This window comes from Pleurodeles waltl, chromosome 9 (genome assembly GCF_031143425.1).
Source record: "Pleurodeles waltl isolate 20211129_DDA chromosome 9, aPleWal1.hap1.20221129, whole genome shotgun sequence".
NCBI lineage: Eukaryota > Metazoa > Chordata > Amphibia > Caudata > Salamandridae > Pleurodeles > Pleurodeles waltl.
This window is the reverse complement of record NC_090448.1, coordinates 306,905,752-306,920,461: the sequence shown is the minus strand read 5'-3', so window position 1 is coordinate 306,920,461 and position 14,710 is coordinate 306,905,752. Positions and strand designations below refer to the sequence as shown.

At 43.7% G+C, this 14,710-nt stretch overlaps 1 protein-coding gene across 1 annotated transcript in view; it reads right to left on the bottom strand.

Annotated features, from left to right (window-relative positions):
* Positions 1 to 14,710, bottom strand: part of FANCD2 (FA complementation group D2) — a 1,182,674-nt gene that overhangs the window by 465,558 nt on the left and 702,406 nt on the right. Inside the window, exon 32 of the mRNA XM_069206781.1 lies at positions 2,868 to 2,986. Within this exon, the coding sequence (XP_069062882.1) occupies positions 2,868 to 2,986 (119 nt within the window). The remainder of the gene's footprint in view (positions 1 to 2,867; positions 2,987 to 14,710) is intronic.

Genomic DNA, 14,710 nt, shown 5'->3' with positions numbered 1-14,710 from the left:
AAAATCTTTCGCATCCAGTCTGACACCAAGGGACATTCAAAAGGAAGGAATGTGTGGCTAGAAGTGTCTATCAGAAGAGTGAACAACACCCAGGATGGGTAACAACTGATGCTTGCCATAAGAGGATGTGTTTCCTCCACCTGGAAGAAAGCCACATGGGGGTTAGCTCAAAAGGTCAGCTTCAAAGAAGAAGATACCTTTGAAGGGCAAATGGTAACCACACTCAAGAGGGGCTGCTTTTTTGTGTGGGTAGACAGGCTTGTAATGGAAACAGAGTAGGGGAAACACTGGTCAAAGTGTTTTTCCTGTGGTCACGTAGTCACACCACTAGAGCAGGTGACCGAGCTCTTGAAGATGAGAGGGGTTATACCATCCTGAAAAAGGGCAGAATAGAGCAGTCTGGTATAGACAGATGCCTCCCTTCACAGGAAGTTGTCATCAAGAAGAAGGGGATCTAGTAGCCCACTGACTATTGACCACGACCTCCCGGGAGCACAAAAAGGGCACCCCTGGCACCCAGAAGTCAGATTTTGCTTGACTTGAAGAAGAGGACGAAGAAACACTACTGTTGAACAGGCAAAGAGGAAGGTGCATCAAAGTTAGACTGCACCTTCTGCTCTTTGGGCTAGCACAGTAAAGCACTGTACCTGCTATGTCCTGCTTGTGGAAAGTAGTCCCCGAGTCTAGATGGAAGCAGAGTATCCAAGCGTCAGGTGGCTCACTTCCTGTTACCACCACAGGGCTGAAGAAGCCTGCTGGGGTGAGTTGGTAGCCAACATCACCAAATCCTTGCTCTTTGCAGCCGTACAGACCATGTCCCGATGCTCAATAGCTGCACTTGAGTCTGCTGGACGCGGGAAAGTCGCAGGAGTTCTGCTTGGTCTCCCAGAAGGAGAGTTATCATCAAAAGAAAGAAACAGCTGTAACCGCTTGTCGTAGTTTGGATTCTTGCTTTAGGCAAGACTGCTGGCTAAAGGATGACAGTACTTTTGCTTGTAGGCGACTATGCCTATCTTACAACAAGTCGCAAATGTTGTCCCAACCTTACCAGCTCACTAGCAGCACCTCACCAGAAACACAATAGTAAAAGGTGATTTGTGGCAGCCTTTACGCATAAACTCGAGAATAAGACACCCCAGGGAGTATTGTGGTTAAACTGAGATTACCCCTTTCTCACAGATATATCATGTCTCATACAAACACAGGCAATGACAAAGATGCAGTAAAGTTTCAATAGTTTTTATTTAACACATCTGCAGTTTATGATATGTTGCATGGGCTGCAATCATTAGGATAATGAATAATGCAAGAAACAGAATTGTGAAGACGAGAGTCATTATTACAAAGACCCCCACCATCTTGCAATGCATAAGAAAGACATATGATATGTAATATGCCCTAATACCCTAATGTGAGAGGCCTAACCTCCTACCTATAGTAGAGCTGGGTTTGCTAAACCAAATCTGTCAATGCCATGTTCATGAGAGGAGCCCCCAACCCTTGTTACATTAGAGTGAGGTCTCTATCTCAGACTCCGTAGGGACACGAAGACTGTGTCAGCATCAAGACGACGTGCAGCATCGATATCAGCGATGGTGGCGATGCCCTCTGGTCGGAATCCTTCTTATTATCTGTCTAAAGTGCGATGTATTTATACAGATAAACCAGGACCCCTGACGTAGGTGTGTTCCCACACAATAGATAACAGACTTGCTTGGGACGGCAATTAATATAAACAATCCCTCGAAAGTATAGAGAGGGAAAATCCTAAGTGTGAACACCTACTGTTTGTTTGTCTTTGTTGCTTGGTTTTGACGCCTTAGCACAGTGGCACTGATAATGCAAAGCATAACAAGTGGTCTAACTATAAACAAGGCAGCCATCTTAGAAGAGTTAAATAATTAAATAGGCTAAGACAGAGCAAGCTAAGTAGGTTAAAAGTCACTAGGTGATGGGGGCACGAGTCTGCAAGCCAGAGGCTAAGCTAACTCCTGTTATCCCATTAAAACAGACTAGGATTCACTACACGCTGTGCCGGGCGACTGGTAGCCCAATGGCAACTGTACTTCTGCTGATCAAGAGAAGACTTTGGGGGACGTTGAACCCTGTGGGCGATATCACTTCACCAGAATCATAGGCTGAGGAGTAACTTGCTGAGCATCTTCAGTATTCCTTGCATCAGGACCACATCATAGGAGTCAATGGCAAAGAACCACTGACGCTGGTTTTGGACTTGAGACTGCTTTTATTTATTTTTTGATGAGGTAACTGTTTTGTTGAACCTTGCTGGTTCCCTTGACTGACTCCCTGCCAGACTTGGTTGCCCAAAATAACTCTAGTTAACAGCACTGCACTGTGATAGAGTCTTTCCTGAAAAAGGTTTTAAATGTCAAGTTTGTTGAATTTACCAATGCTTGTTTGAGGTTGAGTGAAAAATTTGATTTATTGTTTCTTGTAAATATTTGGAACCATTTGGTGAATCTTTTTCGTTTTGGTGTCCATAAATTCATAAAAATACATTAAAAAAATTCTATAAATTCGTGTTTGATTTCTTGAGTGATGAGTTCCATACTTCTTCAATTGTTTTGGTGCTGTGTAAATGCTTTTAATATGCTCCTTGGTGTACACCTGACTGCTCAAAGCCATACCTACTCAGGGTTGAGTTTTAACAAACAAAACCTGACTGGTCCTAAAAGAGTTGGTAGTGTATTACTCGGTGAGGACACACACCCAACACCATATAATACAACCCATTTCCTCACATATGTCAAATGTATTATCCTTTGGGGAAAAAAATGTTAATTTTTAAAAACATTCTCTTTTTAACAGTATTTCCATAAAGAATCTGATATGCAATAAAAGCTCACCAAAGAAACAGAGTATGGAAAACCTGCAACAGCAGTTCATAGCTGGAGGACATGAAGTGATGCTCTTTCACGTCAACGCCAAGAGCATCCACAACGCCATGATTTTCTGTCATCAGAGTCTACAAAGGAGAATAAATATGTAGGATGAACATTTATATACCCCAGTTCTGCTGAGTTGAAGATCTGTAACAGTAATGACATTAAGTATGTTTGACCACTGACTTTGTGTTTCACCACTGTGCATATTAGTTGTTCAATGTTCACCAGTAGCACATTACATTTTGTATTCGGTTTAGCTGCCTATTGGCTTGAACGTGGCATTAGACATTACATTCTGTATTCAGTTTAGCTGCCTATTGGCTTTAACGTGGCATTACACATTTTGTATTCAGTTTAGCTGCCTATCGGCTTTATTGTGGTGTTAGAAATTGAATTTGAGACACTGCAGATGAGCTGTGTTTTTCCACATGATAAACCAAGCTGTGTTTTTCGTATTTTGCTCTCACCGAACCCTAGCATGATAAGGAAGCGCATATTTTGTGTTTTTCTCTAGTGCAGCCTTGGGAGAGACAGCCTTGAAAGCCTGGCCAACTTTCGACGCTTTTTTCTTCCAACTCTGACCTACAGTAGCCAGCATGTTTTGACTATTAGGGGGAAGGGATAAAAGGTGTCCCTGGGCAGCAGTGAAGGGAATTTTCCGAGACTTTAGTCAGGAGCGGACGTCAGCTGTCTGACCTGTCCCGTATGGGTGGAAAATCTCTTTCTCGCAGTTGAACAAGAGTCATCAACTTGCAGGCATGAGAAAGATGACGAGCAGTGATAGGCCCTACGATGAGTAGTTTTGACTTTTATTCTTTGCTTTGAAGTTATGCTATAATATAATCACATATATTTGCTGTGTACATTGCAATTGAGAATCCCTTTGATGTATTTTCCTTTCATTGCTGTGACTATTTTTAAACGTGTGCCTCCAACCTACTAATCTCCGCTCTCAGGAACCTCTAAGAAGTGCATTCCAGATATTGTTTTCAGCTTGGTCATTAGTGACGGCAAAATAGTAACTGCTCCTAAATTCTTAACATTTGTATATTTCTTTTTGTAAACACACTGAACTTTGCACCAAATATGTATTGTGAAGTTATGAATCTTCCCAAGTTACTTGGAAGCCTGAGGACTAACTGGACCCAGAAATGGTTGTCAACATAGGAAATTCTGCCAACGCTAATTCATAGTGAGACCAAGAAGTCCATATACGTGTATCTGAGTCACCTTGACCATTCCTCACAAAACTCCCTACTGCATTCAACACTCACCCTCAATTCTAAAAAGGATGTGGAAATAACTTTTCAGTAACTCTGTCATTGAGTTAAACCTACTACAAAGGAGGATGGAATCTCATTCTAATGGTGTCATGATTCGTGTCAGTGATCAACAAGATGTGTCTCAGTGTTGAAAATGACCATCTTTTGCATGACATTCCCCAGATGTTTGCCTTGACTGTTTTTGTTGTCTATGGTGCTCTCTACACTTTATCCTTGCTAAACCTGGGAAAAGTGCTTGTGCTCCCATTTTAAACAAGATTAAATTGGTACATGCCCAATTGGCACATTTAACTTACCTATAAATGCCTAGCACTGTAGTTCCCTAACTGTGCAGTTCCACGATCCACTTTTTAGAACAAACCTTCACGACCCACCCACCTTTAATGGCAGTGCCAGATTAAACCCTGCAAAGGCCCCTAGGCAGTCGTAATGTCATGGCCCCCCTCGCAAATTATCTCCCAATACGTTTTTATTTTTTATTTTACCAACCAACAATTTTAATAAACCAATTTTATTACACAAAACTAAACATTACATATATGTAGTTTGCACCAAATTGTTTTACAAACTGACAGCTGACAGAAGATGAGCTTTTAAGGGACAAACTTATGTGCATGTGATGTTTACGGTTCATGTACTTTAAGTTGTTAATGGTCCCATAAGATTAATACAGTATTTTCTCTATAGAGTCTTTAATGTAAAGTTTTTGTTTCTTTAAGTTGATTCCTTTTTTTCTATCTTTCAGAAGCAAATTAAGAAAGATTGATTGTAATTTTTGCTCAAAAGCAAATGAATATTGTTTTGACCCGCTGTTCCGGGCCCCCTGAATGAGTGGGGCGCATAGCCAGTGCCTACTTTGCTTAATTGGTAATACGGCACTGTTTAATGGGCATGAGGCATGTGATTTTTCAGTGTAACTAAAGTATCGTTTGGTAGTGCACTGTCATTTACAGACAGTACATTTTCCATTGAAATGGCAAGTAACTTTGAAGACATACAATTTTACTGATAACATTATATAGCAGTCAAATGATAATGTGTGGAAATCTGCTTTCTGTGAAAATTCATCATTTGTGCATCACCAAATGACCTGATTTGTTTTGATACTAATAAAATCTGTTTCCGTCACAGTTCAGAATCACAAAATTGTGCTTGATTTTTGCTTTCCTAACTGCTGAATGCACACAGATCATTTACAGGTATTTACATTTTGTTGCATTTTGCAAAAAAACGACAGCCTTTCCTTTCACAGTCCCTGTACTTCAGCTCGACTGTCACATAATTCACTATAAAAATTCCTCTCACCTTGCAGTCTGAGAAAGAAAGTAAACACCATTCCCATGTTATAAGAATGAGCAGCAGTTTGTTAGAAGACATGGTCTGCCATTTGACCTCTGTCTTTAAAGCACCAGCAAATGTGATGATAAACACAAAATTTAAAGTCATCTTTATTTATTCTTTGGACTTTTCTGACCCACCAAAAATCGGCTTGGAACCCACCAGTGTGCTGTGACCACATTTTGGGAAAAGCTGCCCTAATATATGGTACAAAGTGTTACCCGGGCCTGCTACTAAGTTGAATGTTACCAGTGGGCTGTAGCACACACTGTGCCACCCACTGCAGTGACAGAACAACTTGACCACAGGCCTGCCACTGCAGCCAAGCAGAGCAAATTTTAAAGTACCATTTCGTCCTCTCAAAATAAACCCTGTTGACAGGTGTAAAACCTTCCTTTTAAATAATAATACATCACCCCTAAGACAGGCCTTAATATCCATAAAGAGTGTGCATAGTATTTAAAAATAGGGCAAGTAAAAGTTTGGTCTCTCAAAGCTAATTTCACGATAGCAGTGTTCCATAGGAAAGCAACAGGGTGCAATATTAAATGCTAATTCTGTTTCTCAGGAATGGGATTAGGTAGAAAAATAATAAAAAATATCATAAATCCAATTCAACGGTGAATTTGTATTTTTCTATTTATTGTGGAAAATTAGCTTTTAGAAAGTTGCCTTTGTCCTACCAGGAAACTAAAGAAGAAATGACTTACCATTGAAACGTTTTTTCTACTAGAGACTATCTGCCTGCAAACTCTTCACTTTACAATATTCTGCAGGTGTCAGACTGGATCTGTAAAATCTTTTCAGTAGTACCTCTGTGTACCGGTAGTTGGCGTTGCATGGCTCCGCATCAGCTTCATCATCTTCATAAGGGAGATGTGCGGTGCCTATAAAGGTGTTACACTGACATCAGGTTCTTTTGCAACTAGTTCCATGGCAAAAACAGTGCCACAACTGGACGATATGTGATCAATGTGAAGATATCGGACAGGCTTTAGGTGTGATGAGGCAAATCACACAGTGGGGGAGGGATCAGTGACAAATCTGTGGTTAGATGCAGTCTCTAACAGAAAACGTGTTGCCAAAGGTAAACAACTTGTTGTTCTGATAGATACTTCTAACCGCAGATTCTTCACCTTAGAATGAATACCCAAGCAAATCCTTCCCAGAAGTGAGTCTGCGATGAGGCTCATACCAGAAAGTCCTGGAGAAGCCCACATGGCAGCTTGGCATATGTTCAGGAGAACACCCTGTGTGCTAACGCATTAGCAGCAGCCTTGACCCTGATGGAAGGCGATTCAAGTCCTCAAAAGGCTGCTTTTTAACTAGAGTTTCACGCCTAAAGGGCTCTGGAGAGGCCAAAGAGAAACAACGCGAACTGGAAATGCTCACGGCCTACTGTGAACAATGCAGGAAGCTGACCTGGTGTGTGGTGAGCACTTATGGTGTTATCACTTTATATCAGGTCCAAGAATTCCCTATTAGTGAAGTGTAGGCAGTGTCAAGGAAGCCAGGGCTCTCTAGTGGTACCTGTGGATGAGCAGTCAAGACTTATCTAGGAGACATGCAAAGCTTATGCAATACCACTGTAATCACACAGCACTTACACACATGAAATAACCACATAGTGTTACAAAAATAAAGGTAATTTATTATGGTAACACAAATACTAGAATACTCATAAGAAGTTCTTCAACTGGAGGTAAGTAAACACACTATTTATATACACAATAACAATCAGTAAGGAGCATAAAACCAACAAGCATTGGCAAAAGTATTAGAAAATACTGAGGACCCTAGGAGAGGGCCAAACCATTAAAAAAAAAAAGTAGAATGCAACTTACAGTCCCTTGCACAAGGCTATGGGATCATTAGAGGGGAACTGGAGGAACTGGAGGAACAAGGAAACCCAAAAGGTTAGTACTAGAGTGATCCCCAGCGACCAGGGGAGTAGAGGTAAGTACCTGGTTTTCCGCAAAATCAACAGGAGGACTTAGAAAAAGGATCGTGCAAGACCCAAACCAGACTGGAAGCACCATCAACAACCAACAAGCCTTGGCTTACCCTCTCCCAAGTTGGACAGCTAGCAGACAGGGCCAAGCAGACCACTACAGACCACCTCCTGTGAGGAGAGCAGATCCACACAGTAGGTCGTTGTTGCAGTTGGTGACTGCAGATGCAGGGGAGTGACTCCTTCACTCCAAGAGAGATTCCTTCTTACTTCTTGGTGCAGGCTGAAGTCTCGTCAACCTCAGAGGATGCACAGTTGGGCACATGTTGCAGTTGTTGGAAGGAGCCGGAGAAACAATGTTGTGGAGCAGATTCATCCCTGAAGCTGGCAATTGTTGGTTCTTGAGGAGTCCAGCTGAGGTTCCAGTGGTCAAAAGATGAAGTAAACGAAGCAGAGGAGTCCTGATGGAATCTGGCACATCAAATGTGAGGACCCGCCCAAGAGGGAGACCCTAAATAGCCCTGGAAGGGGGTTTTGCCACCTAGCAAGATGACCACCTATCACAAGGGGTCTGTGATGTCACTTGCCTGCCCTGGCCACTCAGATGCTTCCAGGGCCTCTGCCCATCTTGGATTCAAGGTGGCAGAATCAAGTGGCCATCTGGAGGAGCTCTGGACACCACCCCTGGGGCGGTGATGGACAGGGGAGTGGTCACTCCTCTTTCCCTTGTCCAGTTTCGTGCCAGAGCTGGACTGGTGCAAACAGGTTTATGCAAGAAGGACACCAATGTGCCCTTTAAACCATACTGGTGGCTTGGGGAGGCTACCCCTCCCAAGCCATGTAACATCTATTTCCAAGAGGTGAGGGTGTTGCCTCCCTCTCGCATTGGATATCCTTTGTTCTGCCTTTACCTGCTTGAGCTGGTCAAGCAGCAGGAGGGCAGAAACCTGTCTGTGGGGTGGCGGCAGCACAGGCTGCCCAGAAAACTCCAGAAGAATGGTAGGAGCAATACCAGGGGTTCTCAAAGGAGCCCCAAAGTGCACTGAATCATACAACCAATACTGGCAACAGTATTGGGGTATGATTCCGACATGTTTGATACCAAACATGCCCAGGTTCGGAGTTACCATTATGTAGCCAGACACAGATGTCCAGTTCACAAGTAAAATGGCTTCCCTAAAGGTACGAAGTCCAGTACAGTAGTGGCTCATGCAGGGGTGCCCTCACACACAGGTACCGACACCCTGCCCTTTGGGCTAGGAGGGCCTACAATAAGGGTGACTTACAGTGACCTGGTGCAGTGACCTGTGGTGAAAGGGTGCATGCACCTTTTCACGCAGGGTGCAATGGCAGGCCTGCAGACACATTTTGCGTGGACTCCCATTGGTGGCACAATACATGCTGCAGGCCACGGGGAACCCCTGGTGCCCCAATGCCCTGGGTACCTAGGTTCCATATACTAGGGACAATGGGGGCACCAGTATGCCAATTTTGGGATGTGCAAAGTCCTACGCAACCAAATTTAAAAAGATAGAGCACAATCACTGGGGTCCTGGTTAGCAAGATCCCAGTGAAAACAGTCCAAGCATACTAATAGCAGGCAAAAAGTCAGGGTAACCATGGCAAAAAGAGGGTACTTTCCAACAAACCACAAGTAATGTCATGGGCCTGCAGGATGAGAATATGGAACTATGAATCCTCAAGCTCCAATGCTATCAGCCAGTCTCTGGAGTCCAAGGAAACAAACCTGAGCCAAGGTGAAAATCTTGAACATCTGCTTCTGTAAAAGAGCATTGAGAGGGTGGAGATCTAGTAGAGGGCAGAGGCCTCTGTCCTTTTTCAGCACCAGAAAATAGCAGGAATAACTATGTCCTACTTTTTATGCTGGCTTCCTCACACCGGCTCCTTTGGCCAACAGAGCCTGCACTTCTTGTCAAAAAGAGACAGTCCTCTGCAGGCATTCTGGGCATGGTGCAAGGTAGGTGAAGTTTCCAGAGAAGGAAGGTCATTAACACGCTGCACGATTTGGAGCACCCACCTGTTGAAAGTTATAGCTCGCCACTGGGGCAGGTAGTACTTGATTTTGCCAACAGGATAGCTGTGCTGCGTTTAGGGCCCATTAAATAGGTTTGGAGGCTGCGCCAGCGTGAGGGGCGGGACACTGGACATTATGCTGGGATTGGGCCCCACATCTTTTGTGAGACCCATGTCCTTGTCCATGAAAGGACTGGGATGCTTGCTTGGGGGTAAGGCTGGTATTGCGGACGCCAAAAGGACATCCAGGGCATATTGTTTGGGGTCATGGACAACAAGTTTTCATGTTTATTTTGTCCTTGGGACAAGCAGGCCCAACCCCCTGCAGCACAGACCTTTTGCCTGCCTGTTTACAGGGAAGGAAACTGCAATTGAGGTAATCATTGTGTCCACATGTTAATGCTGTTCGAACTTGTATTTATGGGTCATTAAAGCAGAGCCTATATTATTAGAGTGAGTGCTCTAAATAGATGTTGGAAGGTCACACTGCACTACTGACAGTGATTTCAGTAAAAACATGTTTACACATATCTTTAAAAGTTTAACAATATAAGGCTACATACAACGCTCGCAGAATGCTCTCTGATTAGATGCAAATGTTTGCAGAAGCTTGTAAGAAGATAGATGATTCTTTGCTTTCAAAATAAAAGTTCAGAAAAAAATGGAAGCAGAAAAAATCATATTACTCACTTACTGTGACATTTTAAGTAGTATTTCTTTGCAGAATCATTTGCTAAAATGTGTTGATATAGGCAGGCCTTGAAAAATCTTAAAAATGTTACTAGACCTGCAGGTCGAGTAGCTTGAATAATCTACTCGACCTAACTAATTTACTTGACCCAGAAACGGGTCTCAAATTGTGTGCTCCTAGGCAAATATTGTATTTTATAGTTGTCTTTTTCTTTATTCTCACATACGAGTGCACCTTCAAATATGCGAGTTCAGCATTTCTGCTGTAAAAAAAAAAACTCTTTTGTTTGATTAAATAGACTAAACGTTTGCTCCATGTATAATAAATCTAGCAAACATATTGGGTACACATCATTCATGCATAACTTGCCTCTTAGTTTACTAATAGCTTTGCCATCAGGGATGGAGTGTTTCTCAGTTTATGTTTAAACAGCTGACCACCTTCCTGGAAAACAACAACCTGCTCGACCCTTCACAAACCGGATTCCGAACCAACCACAGCACGGAAACCGCCCTCATCTCAGTCACAGACGACATCAGAACCCTGATGGACAACGGTGAAACAGTCGCCCTCATTCTCCTCGACCTTTCGGCTGCCTTCGACACCGTCTGTCACCGCACCCTAATCACTCGCCTCCGCTCCACCGGGATCCAAGGCCAGGCCCTGGACTGGATCGCCTCCTTCCTCTCAAACCGTTCCCAAAGAGTTTACCTCCCTCCGTTTCGCTCAGTACCCACCAAGATCATCTGCGGCGTACCTCAAGGCTCATCACTCAGCCCAACACTCTTCAATGTCTACATGAGCCCCCTCGCCAACATCGTACGCAAGCACGACATCACCATCACCTCCTACGCCGACGACACCCAACTTATACTCTCCCTCACTAAGGACCCCGCCAGCGCCAAGACCAAACTACAAGAGGGTATGAAGGACGTCGCAGATTGGATGAGGCTCAGCCGCCTAAAGCTGAACTCTGAAAAAACGGAAGTCCTCATCCTCGGCAACACCCCGTCCGCCTGGGACGACTCCTGGTGGCCCACGGCCCTCGGCACCGCACCGGCCCCCGCAGACCACGCCCGCAACCTCGGCTTCATCTTGGACCCTCTTCTCACCATGACCAGGCAAGTCAACGCCGTGTCCTCTGCATTCTTCCTCACCCTCCGCATGCTCCGCAAGATCTTCCGCTGGATCCCCGCCGACACTAGAAAAACCGTGACCCACGCCCTCGTCACGAGCCGCCTGGACTACAGCAACACCCTCTACGCTGGGACCACAGCCAAACTCCAAAATCGCCTGCAACGCATTCAAAACGCCTCGGCCCGCCTCATCCTCGACGTACCCCGCAACAGCCACATCTCCGCACACCTGAGACACCTGCATTGGCTCCCAGTCAGCAAAAGGATCACCTTTCGACTTCTCACCCACGCACACAAAGCCCTCCACGACAAGGGACCGGAATACCTCAACCGACGCCTCAGCTTCTACGTCCCCACCCGCCTCCTCCGTTCCTCTGGCCTCGCACTCGCTTCCGTCCCTCGCATCCGCCGCTCCACGGCGGGTGGGAGATCTTTCTCCTTCCTGGCGGCCAGGACCTGGAACTCCCTCCCCACCAGCCTCAGGACCACCCAGGACCACTCCGCTTTCCGGAGACTCCTAAAGACCTGGCTTTTCGAGCAGCAGTAACCCCCTCTTTCCCCTAGCGCCTTTAGACCCGCACGGGTGAGTAGCGCGCTTTATAAATGTTAATGATTTGATTTGATTTAAACACTCACTTGTAATAAATATATTACTAAAGCATGATGTGGTAGCGCACTGTCATTTACAGACAGTATATTTCCAAGAAATGTCCAAAAACCTTCCCACTAACTTGCAGCTTTACTGATAAAACTATAAAAAGTATTAACAATAATCTGTGAAAATTGGGTTTCAGAAAACATTTATTATTTGCATATCACCAAGTAAAGTGTTCTGACTTTTTTTTTCATCCTGTTAAGATATTTTTTTAATCACACAGAAGTACAAAAAAAGATCTTTCACAGCTACTGAAATATATTTTGAAATGTTTGTAAAGTTGACTTAGTCATATAAATGTTGTGTGTTAGGAAAAAGCTGATACAAAAAGCCTTTCATTTCACATAGGTCAGAGTTCACCTTACAAAACCCTGTAACTCTGCAGTCACAAGGAAAAGTATTTCCATTGCAAGAAGACAAACAAACAATTGACCCTTGTCTCTGAACACAGAGCAAACGGGACAGGAATAAGATTTAAAGGCATCTTAACTGCTAATTCAGTTTCTGCCTGAACAGAACACCTGTTTTTTGTCCACTCCAACTGAACAGAACACCTGTTTTTTTCCCCATTAGCCAGAAGGGTCCAGTGGAATCTAAAAATAGCTCGACCTCATAAAATAAAACTCACCAATGTGAGTGGTCGAGTAGATTGTTCGAGCCCTGATAGGCTAGTATTTTCAAAAGATATTCATAATGGAAAATCAGTGAAACCATTTTCAACATGATTATGGGTAACATGAAAACAAACAAGCACTGGCAGGGCCAACTGATCTGACATTGGTGGTCAGTCTTTTTGGTTTTGTCAATGCGTGTTTTGTTTTGACATCACGTTTGTAACTCTTAATTGTTTTGGGAGCTGCCAGGCCCTTGCCATTGTAACAAACATTGGCAAAAAGCAAAACAAAATGTTAGTCTTAAAAAGCGCACATTGCCACAGTAGTCTTGACACGGAACAAAACTACCTTGTGTGCCAATATGCTCCTTGTGAAAGAGCAGAATGCTATCACTCACAGTAAAGCCAGCCGGTAGATGGATAGAGAGAGAAATAGAATTTTGACAAAAACAAAATATCTTAGTCAATAGTTGACCACATTTGGGGCCCAATTTTTAAAGAAAGTCACCAAAGTGCACCAATGGCGTATGTCCTTGATAAAAACAAAATATCTAGATTAACAGTTGTCCTGATTACGGGCCCAATTCTTAAAATAAAGTCACAAAAGTGCACCCATGGTGTAGGTCTATGTGGTTTTCATGAATTCACAAGAACTTACAGAGGTAGACCAGGAATTTTTACTGCTCTAAACTATTTGTGAACTGTATTTTAGCACGAGCAAATATGCATGTGTAGATTTGCTCATGTGAAAAATCTACTGAGCATTTATAAGTTCACTTTCCCTCCAACAACTTATATCCCACCCCTGGAAGAACGTCTACTTCTGCCCTTATCAGGAGTACATTTTCAACCTTTCTCAGTATGAGATAAGATTAGAGAAGAGCTGGCGAAAATTCTTAAAACATGCAAGTTAGTAGGTCTGCACAGACTCAAAGGTATTCCAACCCTGGAATAATTGATTACTGCTTCCTCCAGTCTCAGTATGTAGATCTGCAGAAAGGTGGCAAAAGAATAAATATTAGGGCTTGAAATTGCTAGTATGCAAGCCCTACCATAGTTTTAGCCTTGGCATAATCAGAGAGGCTATTATCACAGCTCTGACCCATTAATATTGCTGCCGTAATAGGTTGCTGTACTACATGGCACCAAAGGAACAAGTAGACGTTCTTACAGGACATGTATATTTATGAAGCAACCTGTCCCATGGACAAGTAGATATTATGTTAAATTCCAAACCCCTGAAAATGTCTTGTTCAAGTCTCCACTCACCTTGGGTAGGAAAGTACCGTCTTTTTGGCATGTTACCCACAATTTCTGCCTGATGTCAGTTTGTTTGACTGTGGCACTGGGATCCTGCTAACCAGGACCCCAGTGCTTATGCTCTCTCTCCTCAAAATTTTGTCACTGCATACTGGTAACCCAGTATTTCACCCAAAATTGGCATAGTGGTCACTCCTAATAAGTCCCTAGTATATGGTACCTAAGTACACAATGCATTGGGGTTCCAGGGGATCCCTATGGGCTGCGGCATTTCTTTTGCCACCCAGCATAGACTTCTACAGGACTGCCATTGCAGCCTGTGTGAAATGGTGCATGCACCTTTTCACTGCCATTTACACAGCACCAGGTCACTTATAAGTCACCTATATATCAAGTCTTCCAACCCTGAAGACTGGGTGCAGAGTACCTGCGTCTGACTGTTTTTACAGCTACTCTACATTCTAGTGTAAATACTGTGTATCTTACTTACCTCCTAAGGGAGTATAGTCTGTAAGTTATTTTGGGCATTTGTGTCACCAAAATAATATATCTTTATTTTTGTGACACTGAGTATTTTCTTTTATGTGTGTGAGTACTGTGTGACTACAGTGGTATTGCATGAGCTTTGCATGTCGCCTAGTTAGGCCTTGGCTGCTCATCCACACTACCCCCACAGAGCCTGGCTTCTATACACTGACTACATTTCCCTAATAAGGGATACATGGACCTGGTATAAGGTGTAAGTATATTTGGTACCTACTACAAACCAGGCCAGCCTCCTAGACCTTGGACCCTGGATATGCAGGAGCAGAGATAGTCCTACCAATACCTCCTAGGAACAAC